We start from the raw sequence: 16,498 nt of genomic DNA, 5'->3' as shown, positions 1-16,498 counted from the left end.
TTCACTCACCAGCCAGATATCACAGTCACAGATAACACCTTAAAGATGAACACACATCAAATAATTAGATAGGTTGGTGGGTGGGAGATCACTCCCAGGTAAAAACCAGATGGGTCACTCCCAGGTAAAAACATGCTGTTTGAAATAGACAGAGCTTCATAGGGATTTAGAGCCTTAAAGATGAACGCACAATGAATATCAACCGTTTTAATACTTAGATAGGAGGGGAGTGGAATTGTGACAGTTTCTGCCATAAAGTCACTATGCTGTGTTTGAAATAGACAGTTCTTCATAAGATATGATTTAGGGCCTTAAAGATGAAAACAATGCATATCAGTGTTCACAATTAAGGGAGTTTGGTTACACCCAAATGGAATGCTTTATAAATCAAGTGCGGCTGCCACTATTTTAACTAGAATAAAATATAAGACACTTGTTTGACTCTCTGCCAGATGTTATTCCAACAATTAAGGCTTCAAATAAAAAAGGGCAGAAGAGTTTTATGAAAATATGACATTCATCTAAATTCTCAAAATTAAATTCTTTATTGGAATAATTTCCAAAGCAGTTAAGCCATCTCATGACAGCAGAACAAAAATAACAATTTATCTAAAGACAAAATAAAATAATACAAATTACTGTCCAAAGATGGTTCCAAAACGCACTGAATAGCATTTGACAAAATATACATTGCACCAAGTCCTGTATTGTGGTAACTAATTGTCCTATTAATAAATACAACCATGATCAAAATATTTTTTACATTCCATTTTTTACTTTGTCTCTGCAAACAAAATCGTTAACTAGACCTTTATTTTTAAAACCACAAATGATTTAGACTTGTGCAACAAACCTCTTTAGTAAGTCTTTACAGTGCATCCTTTGATGTTCTCATCCCGCCTCCAAAAACAAAAATACAACAAAACAAAAACCAATACGCATACAATGAGTAATAATATTAATCATAGTGAACGGTGGTAGTAATATATAATAAAAACGATAACAAATGGCGGGATGTACCCTTTTTGTAAAGCAACACTGATAGAAGCAAATATCAAAAAGGACCAACTATCAACAATGAAATATACAGATTACATTCCTTCAGGGTGTGTGTGAACAACAGAGGGAGTCCTAGTGACGAGGACGTTTACGACTGCAGAGGAACAGGGACAGAAGCCGTCCCACATCATTTCAGAACGACGTAGGACAATCTAAAAATTACAGCATCTACAGGGCTGGCTGTAGACTTTGACCTTTCACTGATGAGATGATCCAGGCCTAAAGCCTAATTCAATGATTCTCAACGATTTCATTTCAAGGACCACCAGTTTGACATGCATTAGGCCACGGACACCCAGTGATACCCCAAATCTACGCCGTAAAAACTCCTCGAGTGTATATTTAACCCATTTAGATGTGTTACACCAATATGTTGTTATAAGTTTCAAGCTGGGAACGCCTCTGTTCACTATTTTTATTAGTTTATAAAAATAATAATAAAAAGGAAGAGTTTTGGACATACAAGGTTTCTACCCGACAACGATATATAGCAACATGATTCATTAAAAAATAAAAATAGGTCATTTAAGTTTTTCAGAAAACTTAGGTTAGGATTTAGAAGGCATTTGCAGGATTGGTTTTAGGTCTAAATGGGTTAACTCTGAGAGTGTACGAAAAGTCCATTCGGTAGCCTAATGTACTCCGTAGTAAGACAGAGCCGCCTGCTGACAAGAGCTGATCTTGTCGGCAATAGACACCATTGTGCTATGGAGCACACATGGATCGTGGGCTTTCACATGTCAAACTGGCACATGCAGGAAAGAGTTTACACATCCGTAGTGTGTAAAAGGTACATACGCCTCTGGCTAAATGTAATCTTAGGAGTCCATCTATATAACCGCTCACAAAGTTTGCCTACGTTTCTAAACGTATATACTGTATACTGGACTTGTTAACGCCAACTCTGGACAGGTGCGCTTCGTGTCAGTGGTTTTAGTGTAGCTTAGCAGTGTTGCTAAAATGAGAGCCCCACCCTCCCCCCCCAACCGGAAAACACATTCAAAGCCTGTCCATATGCGATGTGTTCAGTTCCAGAACAGCGTAGGCGGGCTGTGGGTGGGTGCATGATGCCTTGTGTGCTATGAGACATGATGGGTTAGAATCCAGGGAACGGTAGCAATCCTTCGGCTTGATTTTACACTTTGTTGCGTGTGGTGTCACGTACCGACAATAGCAGATCTACAAGCTCACAACGCATTGCGCTGCGTTGCGAGCTTGTGGGTCGGCTATTGTCGTTAAGCGACTCCGGGCAAAGGACTGAAGTATGAAATCGGGCTTTAGCTGTTGCCGTGTTTTCTGGTCCTGCAGACTGCCCAAACAACAGCAGCAGCAGTCAAGTCACTTTGGGAAATTCGACAAACACAAGGGAAGCCGTTGCCTGGACAACAGCTTCACAGGCAAGATCATGTACTGTGGCTTTGATCCTGAAAGTCTGATAGACTCGCAACAGGAGTCTAAATTAAATACACGCGATTAAAAAATGCAAACCATGATCGGATGGTATGAGTAAATGAGAGAGACGAGTCGGTTGTCCTCTCAGTCCAATGTTCCAAACTCACATCCAAGTGGTATATAGGTGCCAAGAGGGGTTAAGGATTTGTCAGCTGCACCCACTGGGGGCCTGACGCCCCCCTGGAAGAGCAATTCAGTGCAAGAGGCGGTTTAAGGAGAGGGACTGGGGCTTTTTTAAGCTTCCTCCATCATCATAATCCTCCTCCGCGATCCCTGACATTCCGAAACAGTCTGTTCCACATTCCACTCGGTACCATGTACAAAAAAAAACAAAAAAACACAAACATGATTCTCTCTGGCCACATTCCATTCAAAAAAATCCACAACTCCATTTCTTTTTCATGTCCAAGTCTTCCGTGTAAGGACGTCGCTGCATTTTCCCCCCATTCCCCTTCCATTAGTCCAGACAGAGCTATATGTACAGATAGTGTGATATGTACTGTATGAGAGTGTTCTAGACGGAGCTGCTTCACTGAGGCCGTGGTTCTCCGTGGACTCGGAAACGATAGAGGCAGGTGTACTCTGGGTGACCCCAATTAGACAGCACCCGCACTTCAATGATCTGGAACGCCCTGTCGTTTTGCTCCTGAGAAAGAGAGGACACACTCAGGGCTGTATGCTGGCGAGTGCTTCAAATATCACACTGTACTCCGACATTATACGACATTTAATCAGTCAACAAACATCTTTGAAGCATAGGGGATGGGCTGAAAATATATCAAAACGGACATTTAAAGAACCAATAACCAGTCTAGCGAATCGAATAATCGAGAAGCAGGTTTTTCTTTATATGATTTTCTTTTGTATATACATTTCTTATATACCTCAAGTGTAATTATAAGCTGTACAATGATGGTGTACAGAAATAACTGAAAATAGATCACTACAAGCATCGCGACGCGGACTTATAGATGTGCTATTTTCACTAAATAAATAATCATTCATTCATTAACAGTAACCGAGGCAAGCATTTGAAAAATTGTGATTTTGATTTAAAGTCATTATCACCGCAGCCCTATTGGAACAGAGTAAATATGGCATCAAACAATCCCATGTGTCTGCTCTCCTGCAATGGACCCTTTTCACAATAAAACTTTTGACGGGGACACACAGCGTTTTTCAGTTCAGTGTCAGCTAACTTTAGCAAAAATATAAAAAAAATACACAAACGTTATTCCCAAATAACATACGTCTGGTGGATTTATGTTTGCTTAAAGAGTAGCTGGACAAGCGATTTAGTTACCGTAACAGGGAAGGACTGCATTGAATCCCCATCCTCCTGGTAGATATATTGACCCAACAGCTTCCCTTCCTCTTGGTACTCGTCGTCTAGACCCTGTGCATGTGAAAAAATAAAATACAAAAAACTATATCACTACTACAGCCTCACAAATGCACAGTACCGGCTTAAACAATACACAATGGGCCTTAATTGTGTGCTGGAATGTCTCTTACAAAGACGGTAAAGTTGCGCGGGGCACTGGTGATGTTGCCGGTCGGTGACAGCGTCTTGGGAATGTGCTCCAGGCAGAAAGCAGTGGGGCGGATCCTCAGGGACAGCCTAATCACCAGGTAGCCCTGGGACCCCTTGAACGCCCAGCAGTTACCTGGATACACGTCAGGCTGTCAGGGTGAAGAGGGTGAGGGAGGACATATGAGTACGTTTTGACACAGGCATGTGGATTTATGGAAGTCACAGGTTTTCATCATTCGGTCACACAACAAAATCTGAGAGCCTGACATATGAATCCCTTCCAGAAGGTGATAGAAAATGTAGAGTTCCATTGCCTCTTGGGTATCTCCAATAAGAAATAAATAAGAGAACACACACACACACACACACACACACACACACACACACACACACACACATTAAACAAAACAAGCACTCCGTCCACACATCTCAGCGAATCACAGTGGTTAGAGGTGGGAATTGGCTGGCTATTTATAATGCTAGTTCACTGTTAGCTAAGCTAAGTCAGTGTTTAAAGGACTAACAATACCAAGTTATTGTGAGGTATTTCTCCCTTTTGGGTATCTGACCGGTGTGCAGGTTCCCAGGTTGTTTCCCGGGATTACGTGGGACACCAGTGAGCCTCACCTGGATGACAACGCGTGGTGACTGGGAGAAGTACCACAGGGGAAGCCCAAACAGACTCATCAAAGCCGTCTTGGTTTCATAGGTCTCTGAGCAGCGGGTGCTCAGGATGCTGCCACCTGGGAAAACAACAGACAGTCGGGTAACCACAGGGCAGGGCCAGGTTTGAAACTACACAACACAGAGATTAAAGACAGGGAACATCAACACTGGCACTATAAATATATAACAATATTGCCTTAAATAAATCAACAAATCCTCAGAGTTAAATCAATGTACCAATACCAATTTAACCTGTAAGCGTTCATAACTCTTAAGAGTTATGGATTTTGCTATGTACTGTATCTGTAACAACATTAAACGGTCTCCATTGCTTTCATCTTTGCATTTTATGAAGCATACAGTGGTACTGGTCACGTGAGTCATCACACTGGCTTAACTATAGAACCTGAACTTTGAGCTCTAAAAGTCTAATATCACCTGACACAGCTAATGCCTATATGGTCCATTACAGTAAATAATATTAGCATGCATAGCCGGGTTATGTGGTGTGTAGCCTCGGAAACCCAGATGTTTTTATTTCCAGGGAGAAAAAGAAGTCTGGGACCGAGTCCAAACGTTGATCACTCTCTGCTGATTCCTGATCTAACTTTTGTTAAATTGACGCACACACGTACAAACACTCCTCTATCTCTCTGTCGCTCTAATGAATTAGTCTCATGTCACGCAGCTGCGTCTAGATTCTCCCGGCGGATCCTGGCTATGCGCTGCGCAGCTATCTAATTTCTTGCATTGAGAGTATTGTGGCTTGTGGCTGAAAACTCATTTGAAGAGAGACATTATTCTTACCTCCAGACTCAAGGGCATAGTCTACCAGGCCTGTCCGATCCTGGGAGTAGAGTTTCAAGGCGTTCTGGACAATCACTTGCACTTGCTAGGTGAGAGACAGAGGAGTCACATTAGGAGCTCGTAGACATGTCAAGTTGTCAACACACACGATTTATAGATTGTTTAATGATTGCCGTGGACAACAGCAGTACGGCGAGGCCCAGTACCTCTTCAGACAGTCCCTCTGCGGTGGCAGTGTGCTGGACGCTGGTGGACACAGTTTGGGTGATTGTGTCGGCGTGGGCCTGTGCACGGACCTGTGCCTCGGCCAGAGTCTGAACTTGTGCCTCGGCCAGAGTCTGAACTTTGCTCATCTCCAACTGCTGGGACACGTTCCTCAGAATGCTCAGCTCCAGGGAGGCCAGCGAGGCCTGCAGGTCCGCTCCGCTCACGTACCGCTGGGACAACCAGAGGACCAGTGCCTCGGGCAGCTCTCCCTGCTCCTCTCCGGCCTGCCCACTGCCAAAGAACAGAGCCTGCAACTCCTTACGCACCTGGGAGGACACCTGGGAGGACACCTGGGCTGATACTTGGGATGATATCTGTGAAAAGATGAATTTGGAAAGATGAATGTATATAGTATTATGTTCATGCTGTGTTGTAGTCTTTATAAAATAGTCTCCCAACACTGCTTAAGAGTAAACCTCTTATCTGTGTTCCTCATCACCTTAGGACGTAGTTAGGAATGTTTCTTATTACGTAATCGTTGTTTAAAATGTGCTATATAAATAAAGTTTGATTTGAAAAGATTCCATGACTTGACAAAACCTAGAAAAGTAGCACCATGTTTCTGTAGTAATAACTTCTCAGGCAACAGCCAAACTGACTCCGAAAAACCCAACTAGGATGCATCAGATGCTTCCAACTCTTTGTGATTTCCTAAAAAATGCTGAATGCCTTCCCTGCCAAATTTGCGACAGAGCGCCTGTGTTACTTACCGTCTCCTGGAGTGTGTCCAGTTGGTCACACTTTCCCTTGCATCCCATAACGCCCTGGAGGTCCTGTCTAATCCTGCCCAGCTCCGCTTCAAGCCTCTGCACCTCCGCTAGCAAAGCATCATGCTCTTCCTGCTTCACACCCACACTATGGGGAAAGAGAAGGTTATTTGCAGACCACATTTACCCCTTGAAGTCAGCTTTCAAGAAACAAGACAATGCTCCTGTCCCTGTGTGCAGTCTGTGAACGAATCCACACATATCACAATGATTTGATGATTTTGAGCTGACACACATGCATACAAACGGCATTCATACAACACACACACACACACACACACACACACACACAGTATTCTAGATGGATTTGCCTCTGGCAACAGTGTAAACAAACTAAACAAAAAATATAACAAGTATAACGGAGAATAAAGTTATGATGAACCCATTAATTAAAGCCTTGTATACCTGACAGGCGCTGGAGCTGGTGTTGGAATGGCTGCCTCTTTTTCTTTCTCCTCTTTCTCCAGTTTATACTGTTGCTGCTTCTGCCGCATCTCCTGAAACACATAACCATTAAGCGAAAAAATAAATCAACTAGGTGCTCAGTGGAGGTGCAAAAAGTAAAAAAGGTACGAATGGTGCTTCAAGGATCAAAGCGACTATATAGCACAAGAAAGAGGGGCAATCCGAGCACCCAAAAAAGTTAAAAAGAAAAAAGAGGGCGGCTATAAAATCACGTTACTTTATTAAAGTTTAAAACGCCTGTTTCGACTCAACATGTTTCGACTTAAACGAGTCTTCATCAGGGCAAGTATGAAACAAGCACATAAACACAGGTCCATAAATACGTGAGACAAGCAAGTCAGGCAATCAGCATTAGTGTGGAAACACACCCAGAGCTACATAACCATTCAGCTTACTGACAGTGATCAGCAGCGTGTTATGTTTCGGCACATCAACATAAACCTCAGTCTCATTTGCGTGACCACAACCTTTTAATTAACGGCAACGTCGTGGTAGCGGTATGCATAGTTAAAAGTGGTTAGAAACATGGCTGGATTTTAAAAGAAACATGCAATCATCCTCCATCAAAGGCCTTTTACGTTCGAGAACCTGCATGCCTGAGCAGTAAATAATAACCCTGTTATTCGTAGGTATAGGTGTGTATGCCCTAGAGCAGAGATTCTCAAGTGTTTTATACCAGCACCCCATTTTACAGGAATTATTTTTGTGGGGCCCCCACAGTTGATTTATAGTGCAATTTCAAAATTTAAATAAAGCACATTATGTACAGTACACATTTGTAAATGGAAGCATACAGTAGTAGCTTAAATCTGTTGCAAACACCGTAATCAAAATACTAAAATAAAGTATGCCAGAATCACTTTCCCTCAACCGCACTTCGGGGCCTGACCTCTGCCCTGGAGCATGTACTGTCTCGTGGGAAGTTACAGATAGGGATGTTCCCAGCGGTTAATATCACTGACATGTACACGACCTTTGTAAAATAGTTTATTCGAATAGTTGAAAATTAATTAATTTAAATTAAGCCCCAGACAATAGCCAAAACTGACCACATTTCATATACAAGGCCAAATCTCAGTTTAAAACAAAACATATTAATATATGAAAGCCATTTAAAATGTTGAAAATAATATTCAAATCATATACACCTGCTCCTGCTCCCAGTGCGCAGCGCAAAAGTAGCGCAAAAGTAGGTAAAATCAATATACTCCAGCAAGTCAGAGCCGGTCTGAACGAAGCTGACCAATTCCCCTTAAAAAATACATTTCACCGGTGGAAGAAACTGCAGTCACTCAATGTTAATAGCATTTGTAGTAGATAACAATAGCACAATTTGAAATGTACACCCTATGGAGGTTTCATGGAGGTGGGACTTGGTCCAGGAAGGAAGTGAGACCACATTTTCATGACAAATCTTGGACATGAACATGGCGCCATGACCAAAATATCTAAAAACACACTAAATATCATTAAAATAGAAAGGCGAGGTCGCACAGCTCGTAGTCCCGATGCCAATTTTTTATTTATTGTTACCAACGTTTAGACAAGCAAGTTGCCTTCTTCATACCCTGAAGGCGAACTTGTTTGTCTAAACGTTGGTAACAATAAAAAGTATTTTTGGCAGCTGTGCAACCTCCCCTTTCTATTTTAAAGTTTGTCTCCCGTGGTCAGCACCTCTGTACTCTGCTTCTAAATATCATTAAAATAGAGGTCTCTCATGGGTGCTCGAGGCAGCCCTGGGTGATCGGCGCCTGATATTTTGCTTGTTAAAAGCATAATTCTATTATGACAGAAATATGGATAAAATATGAAAATATCTCAATTAAAAAATACATTTCATAGAATAACCAAATATTTGAAAGCAGTTAGTAGAGGAAGCCCTGTTTAACGCAGAGGTTTTCAACTGGTGGTCCGTGGACCACTGGTGGTCCGTGAAGGTATTGCATGTGGTCCCTGGCCATGCATTTAGTATGTTTTTTTATCGACCACTAGTTGGGAAATGAACTAGTTCATTAAGTGACCTGGTGATGTATGATGACATCAATGTCAGTTACTGGGAAGTCGGATGTCAAGAACTTCCACAGAAAGGGAGTTTGAATTTCAAGGGAAAGTGAACCGGATTGACTGGTTGAGTCTATTAGGAAATGTCAAATGTGCCCATATAATCATGCAATCGCATGCGTCTGCCATCTATGAGTTTAATGTGGAAGGTTAAGAGAACAGAGTAAGGGCAACCATGGGAAAGGAATAGCTCCGGACGACTAGCATATGCCAGTTAAATTATACTGACTGTTAAGGGCTTATTATTTTTTATATCCCCTCACCCAACTCAACAGTGGTCCCCAGGTTGATTCTTAGTTAGGGTGGTGGTCCCCAGGTTGATTATTAGTCAGCGTGGTGGTCCCTGGTTCATAATCAGTTGAAAACCCCTGGTTTAACGGAATATGCGCCCGCACGCACCCCTAGTTACAGAATTTTATATTTTGTGACACTGATTTGTACCTCAGTCTTGGCAGAAAGAAGTATGAGCAGCCCCTCAATTTCTGTCAGTTGCAGCTTCTGGCTCTGTTGCTCCTGCCGCTGCTGCTCGTCACTCTGCAGTGCACACCACCACAAACAAACAACATGAACAGGAGAAGGAGAAAGGTGGGCTGGGTTTAGAGCTGGCTCGTTTGACTGAAAGGTGTTATTTGACTTTCAAATGTACTTTTCTAGCACAGTTTTCAAATGTGACAGAGAAGAAGCATTTTGTCAAGTGCTTTTCTCCATATACAGTCAAAGGATACTTAATGATAATGTACAGTGAGACACGCTTATTTTCCAATAATAAAACAATTGACATGACAATTTACAAGCAACAACTTGACATTAGCTTGCAATCTTGTGCTTCCAAAGCCACGTAAACTGAGGCAGAATGCTGTGATTCAGATTCACCCATCACAATCGAGCATTAGACAATGCTGTGTAATTAAAATAAAAAAACACACTCAAACCAACAAGAAAATGTCAATATCAAGACATCATCTCTAAAATAATAAACGTCAGGCTTGTACCTGAGCCCTGCGCGTGTCTTCCTGCTGCAGCTCTCCTCTCAGCACAAGGAGTCTTTGCTCCAACAGCGAGGAGACCCAGAGTCCCAGACTCTCCCTGTCAGTCTGCTGGTGGAGATGCTCCTCCAGGGCGTTGTAGAGGGTCAGCATGTTCCCATAGCGTTGCTCCTGCTTCTGGTCTCCCTCCTGCATCGTTCCCCACAGCAGAGCCAGCTGCCGCTCCACCTGCTCCAGACGCTCCAAGTCCAGGCTGGACACCACCACGGGAGGAAGGACGACGGGCTGCATGGAGGGGAAGACAGAAGGAGGGACACCATGGAGGGGAAGACAGAAGGAGGGACACATGGAGGGGAAGACAGAAGGAGGGACACATGGAGGGGAAGACAGAAGGAGGGACACATGGGACACATGGAGGGGAAGACAGAAGGAGGGACACCATGGGACACATCGGTTATGATATCGTTGTATTGGCAGATAGTACATTTACTTAAGTACTGTACTTTTAAGGTGTCTGTACTTTACTTACTTAAAAGGACCACTTCACCACTTTTCAACCTATCTTGATATAATATGTCCTCACTAATAATCGTGGTAAAATGGCACAATTTTCTTTCTACTCGTGAGTCTGTGTCTCATAGGAGGGCTGTGGGCAGTTCAGAAACCCGTCCACCAGTGACATCATCGATGGGGAATCCAAGCTAATAGAAACAGACTTTCTAGTACTAAAAAGTTGCAATGCGAAATGGAAGCCATTGTTCTCATGATAATAAAAATCTAAATACTCAATTCATTCAATAGTGGCATTCCCCCCAAAACGTAATGAAGTCAAATATACTACGGACACACAAACACCACATGTACTCTGTCTCTCTCACCGGTGCCTGTGAGACTGGGGTTTCTGGGGTCTGCACTAGTGGAGCCTCCGGTGTGGGGACAGAGGCAGCAGGTACTGGTACCGAGGCTGGGGCGAGGTCAGGCAGGAGGCTGAGAGGATTCACAGGCATCCACTCAGTCAGGTTTATGGCTGGGAGGTAGGCCAGGAGGACAGCAGTGGACGGACACCACCACCATAAAGCTGAGGACAGAGACGTTGGGACCGAGTTAAGGAATGGAAATACACAGTACATGTACAAGCAGTGGAAACTCCACTAAAAAGATTTGCTGCTGGTCGATATGGTCCAGGACATTTTTCAGATAATTGGGAATATTCTAAAGCTGTATTCTTCTAGCGGTCTCGGTCCTATAGCACCACGGCCACCCATAAGAGATGCACTAGGGAAGAAAACAGTCTTACCCAAAACATCCCAGAGTTGCTGACTAGTGGCAAATATATTTATTGGTATACATGTTGGTACAAATTTTGAAAAGTCACTTGGCCGAAAACGTACTTTAAATAAAGATTTCACTCTTAATTTCATTGTGTCTGAAGAGATTAAAAACATTCCGGCTGGGAGAGTTTGTACCGGCTAACAAACTCTGGCTGTGCAACAATATGCAAGGATATAGACCGATACACAGTGATGGGTAGTTCTGTCACTGGGAGCCCAGAGAGGGTGGCCTGATTCTGGTACTGGATTCCAAGCATGCTCTCTAGGGACGTGTGCTGGTTTGGACTCCAAGCGTCTGATTGCTGACAGATCTGTACATCTGTGTATGTGCGAGTGTATGTGTACGAGGGTAAGTGGGTTACAGCTGCACTACAGTGGCATAGTGCTATAAGTCTGAGCTCTAACAAACTCACCCAGGAGTAGCAGGAGAGGCAGGAGGAACAGCAGGAGTTTCCAAAGTTTGGGGAGACATCTGGAACACAGATCCACAAACACATTTCAGACAATCGTCCAAGTTGGAGGCAGACATGTGATGTTGATATAAACACTCCAAGATCCTCACAAATCAAAACTTTCACAACGCCTCAAAGGGAAACTGACACAGCAACCTTTCTTCCCCACCACTGAGAGAACACTGCATTATTAAATCAAGATGAAAATTTGAAAAGGTTCAAATAAATAATTCAACCATTTACGGTCACCGGGAGCCTCCAACTGAAGAACCAAAAAGAATACTCAACTATGAAATGTGTGGCTGGTTAATCAATTTGTTGATTGGTGCACAGCCTTTTGATTAAATGAGATTCCCATTGAGATTAATTTTCTGTCCCAATCTGAACACAGCGCTTCACCGTCTGATCCTGTAATACCCAGAATTCACTGCAAAGGCTTGGCTCTTGAGCAGTGCTCAAAAAGATTAAGATTATATGAAAGCCATTTAAATTCACTGCTATTTTGTGACTGGTTCAAATATGCCAAGTATTTACATATGCTAGGTTTTATGTCTTGGCACTCTATTCGCTTGACTTTTAACCCGTTGTTTGACAAGAGTTCATGTCATTGACTTCAATCTTGCATTTTAAGTTGTTTAGTAAGTAGCATAGCATAATTGTAATTCAGCAATTCAGTCTCTCTATGACCGTAGCAACAAAGGCAAACATTTACTTTACTAAAAGTTGAGATGAGGGCCAGCTTCTTACCGCGTCAAGAAGAAGACGTTGAGCAGAGACACAAGAGAGACCAGCTGGTACCATCCTGTTGCAAGGAACCACAGCAAACCTCTGCCTGCCTTCACTGGACAGGAAAGAGGGAAACATCTTAGAAAATGGATTGAGTGTAAAATGACCCTTAAGTGTCTCTCAGTTATATTCTTATCACTTTTTGCTGTGTATCAGTAGAACTAACCTGGAGCCGCCAGGAGCATCCACAGCAGTGACAGCAGCCTCTGAACCACTGTCCCAGTCCCCGAACCAAGCCTCTGAACCACTGTCCCAGTCCCCGAACCAAGCCTCTGAACCACTGTCCCAGTCCCCGAACCAAGCCTCTGAACCACTGTCCCAGCTCCCGAACCAAGACACTGAACCACTGTCCCAGCTCCCGAACCAAGACACTGAACCACTGTCCCAGCTCCTGAACCAAGTCTCTGAACCACTGTCCCAGCTCCCGAACCAAGACACTGAACCACTGTCCCAGCTCCTGAACCAAGTCTCTGAACCACTGTCCCAGCTCCAGAACCAAGCGCTTTGCCTGCTCTCACCACACAGTAGCCTGGCTGGAGGAGGCAATAACCTGCAGGACAACATAGGGGAAAAAATTATCTTTAGAACAATGAGAAGTAGGTCGATTAACCCCCATCCATTTAGTATGATGTGTCTCTGTCTAGCGGGACAATGGTAATTGATGTTTAACCTGTGTAAGCCAGGAGGCTCCACAGCGCCCCCACCAGGCGCCGAGACCTCGAGGACTTTTTAGTGTGGACGAGGGCCGAGTGAGTCTCAGTGTACTGCCGGCCTTTACAGTCATCACCTGTATCAGTCCAATGACAGGATGGAAGCAAACAGACAGAACACACACAATGAATCAAATCATAAATTAACATGGACAGCAACTACAAACATCAGCAGATCCAATGAAAGCCACAAAAACAAATAATACAAATCCATGGAAAAATAGGGCAAACGTAAACAGACAAAAGCAACGCACAATTCCAGTGTGTGTGTGTGTGTGTGTGTGTGTGTGTGTGTGCGTGTGTGTGTGTGTGTGTGTGTGTGTGTGTAAAAAGTCAAACTGAATGATAATAACAAAGGCAACTAGAAAGGTCGCAATTTTAAAAAATTGCAGAGTGTGGTTGCCGCGGCGGCTCACATATATACCCCTCCCGCTGATATCGCCAGCCTGTTACGGTTTCAAGTCACGCCTCAGATCGCGTGTAAGTCATTCGGAGGGGATTTGACCCCCGAAATTCATGTTTTCGCGACAGACGGTTACATTTATCGCGTTTGCGGCGCCCCCTGTGGATGAAAATGGAATTGCTTTCGGAACTCGGTCGAACGAACCACCCCGGACATGCGATTCAAATTTCGGATGGATTGGACATTCCGTTCGTGATTTATGGCGTTTTTCGTGATATAGGCCCCTCCTACTAACTTCGGACGACGGTTACGGCCGAACGATACGCACTAACGAAATTCTGAAGTTGTTTTTTTAATCGTATGGGTCCAGAGGTCACGTGTGCCGATTTCTGTGACATTTGGACAAAATCTGTAGGGGGAAAAGCAAAAAGTGTGTTTTGGTCAAAATTCAAAATGGCGGAAAATCCATCATGGCGGAAAAGGGCGTGGCCTATATGGGGAGATGCGTCATGACCCAAGGAATCCAGGGTAAAAATAATTTTGATTTTACGATCTACGGTTCAAGAGTTATGAGCCAAAAGGTAAAGTGGGATGTTATAGCGCCACCATGAGGCCGACCTAAAAAATAATATTTTTAATTAATTTTAGTGATAATTAGGAAATATCCCTGAAAGTTTTGTAACTATAGTGCTTACAGTCTCAGAGGGAAAAATACTTGAATGTGTTTTTTTGCATTTCCCCATTCATGTCAATGGGGAAATTTAATTCACTAATAAATTCATATCAAATAAAATATACAACATTTCTCTTAGCAAAGTACAAGCGGTCGATTCCCGATTTTTCCGGTCAATTTGACACATGGCTCAAGTGCGTACAGTCAAAACTTCTTGTTGTTGTAGGGCGCCAAACTTTGTCTTACTCCAGTAGTGGAATAACTAGAAAGGTCGCAATTTTGAAAAATTGCAGAGTGTGGTTGCCGCGGCGGCTTACATGTATACCCCTCCCGCTGATCTCGCCGGCCTGCTACGGTTTCGAGTCACGTCTCAGGTCGCGTGTAAGTAATTCTGAGGGGATGTGACCCCCGAAATTCATGTTTTCCCGACAGACGGTTACATATATCGCGTTTGCGGCGCCCCCTGTGGATGAAAATGGAATTGCTTTCGGAACTCGGTCGAACGAACCACCCCGGACGTGCGATTCGAATTCCGGATGGATTGGACGTTCCGTTCGTGATTTATGGTGTTTTTCGTGATATAGGCCCCTCCTACTGACTTCGGACGACGGTTACGGCCGAACGATACGCACTATCTAAATTCCGAAGTCGTTTTTTTAATCGTGTGGGTCCAGAGGTCACGTGTGCCGATTTCTGTGAAATTTGGACAAAATCTGTAGTGGGAAAAGCAAAAAGTGTGTTTTGGACAAAATTCAAAATGGCGGAAAATCCATCATGGCGGAAAAGGGCGTGGCCTATATGGGGAGATGCGTCATGACCCAAGGAATCCAGGGTGAAAATAATTGTGATTTTACGACCTACGGTTCAAGAGTTATGAGCCAAAAGGTAAAGTGGGATGTTATAGCGCCACCATGAGGCCGACCTAAAAAATTATATTTTTAATTAATTTTAGTGATAATTAGGAAATATCCCTGAAAGTTTTGTAACTATAGTGCTTACAGTCTCAGAGGGAAAAATACTTGAATGTGTTTTTTTGCATTTCCCCATTCATGTCAATGGGGAAATTTAATTCACTAATAAATTCATATCAAATAAAATATACAACATTTCTCTTCGCACAGTACAAGCGGTCGATTCCCGATTTTTCCGGTCAATTTGACATATGGCTCAAGTGCGTACAGTCAAAACTTCTTGTTGTTGTAGGGCGCCAAACTTTGTCTTACTCCAGGTGTGGAATAATAACTAGAAAGGTCGCAATTTTGAAAAATTGCAGAGTGTGGTTGCCGCGGCGGCTTACATGTATACCCCTCCCGCTGATATCGCCGGCCTGCTACGGTTTCGAGTCACGTCTCAGGTCGCGTGTAAGTAATTCGGAGGGGATTCGACCCCCGAAATTCATGTTTTCCCGACAGACAGTTACATTTATCGCGTTTGCGGCGCCCCCTGTGGATCAAAATGGATTTGCTTTTGGAACTCGGTCGAACGAACCACCCCGGACGTGCGATTCGAATTTCAGATGGATTGGACATTCCGTTCGTGAATTATGGCGTTTTTCGTGATATAGGCCCCTCCTACTAACTTCGGACGACGGTTACGGCCGAACGACACGCACTACCGAAATTCCGAAGTTGGTTTTTTAATCGGATGGGTCCAGAGATCACGTGTGCCGATTTCTGTGACATTTGGACAAAATCTGTAGTGGGAAAAGCAAAAAGTGTGTTTTGGACAAAATTCAAAATGGCCGAAAATCCATCATGGCGGATAAGGGCGTGGCCTATGTGGGGAGATGCGTCATGACCCAAGGAATCCAGGGTAAAAATAATTTTGATTTTACGACCTACGGTTCAAGAGTTATGAGCCAAAAGGTAAAGTGGGATGTTATAGCGCCACCATGAGGCCGACCTAAAAAATTATATTTTTAATTAATTTTAGTGATAATTAGGAAATATCCCTGAAAGTTTTGTAACTATAGTGCTTACAGTCTCAGAGGGAAAAATACTTGAATGTGTTTTTTTGCATTTCCCCATTCATGTCAATGGGGAAATTTAATTCACTAATAAATTCATATCAAATAAAATA

At 43.3% G+C, this 16,498-nt stretch overlaps 1 protein-coding gene across 8 annotated transcripts in view; it reads right to left on the bottom strand.

Moving 5' to 3' along the window:
* Window positions 1-526: 526 nt before the first annotated feature.
* sun1b (Sad1 and UNC84 domain containing 1b) overlaps window positions 527-16,498 on the bottom strand; it is a 40,611-nt gene continuing 24,639 nt past the window's right edge. For all 8 annotated transcript variants that reach the window (XM_080775805.1, XM_080775802.1, XM_080775803.1 and 5 more), the window contains 15 exons: window positions 13,304-13,420; window positions 12,800-13,183; window positions 12,595-12,688; window positions 11,809-11,867; window positions 10,943-11,142; window positions 10,071-10,349; window positions 9,520-9,612; window positions 6,958-7,049; window positions 6,496-6,640; window positions 5,725-6,099; window positions 5,519-5,603; window positions 4,673-4,788; window positions 4,027-4,194; window positions 3,815-3,907; window positions 527-3,157 (listed from right to left, as the gene is read on the bottom strand). In XM_080775805.1, coding sequence (XP_080631931.1) covers window positions 3,041-3,157; window positions 3,815-3,907; window positions 4,027-4,194; window positions 4,673-4,788; window positions 5,519-5,603; window positions 5,725-6,099; window positions 6,496-6,640; window positions 6,958-7,049; window positions 9,520-9,612; window positions 10,071-10,349; window positions 10,943-11,142; window positions 11,809-11,867; window positions 12,595-12,688; window positions 12,800-13,183; window positions 13,304-13,420 — 2,417 coding nt within the window. In that variant the 3' untranslated portion in view covers window positions 527-3,040. The remainder of the gene's footprint in view (window positions 3,158-3,814; window positions 3,908-4,026; window positions 4,195-4,672; window positions 4,789-5,518; window positions 5,604-5,724; window positions 6,100-6,495; window positions 6,641-6,957; window positions 7,050-9,519; window positions 9,613-10,070; window positions 10,350-10,942; window positions 11,143-11,808; window positions 11,868-12,594; window positions 12,689-12,799; window positions 13,184-13,303; window positions 13,421-16,498) is intronic.

This window comes from Protomyctophum bolini, assembly GCF_963924005.1.
Source record: "Protomyctophum bolini genome assembly, chromosome: 11".
Classification (NCBI taxonomy): Eukaryota; Metazoa; Chordata; class Actinopteri; order Myctophiformes; family Myctophidae; genus Protomyctophum; species Protomyctophum bolini.
Note: the sequence above shows the minus strand (reverse complement) of the source record. Positions and strands in the feature narration are given on the sequence as shown.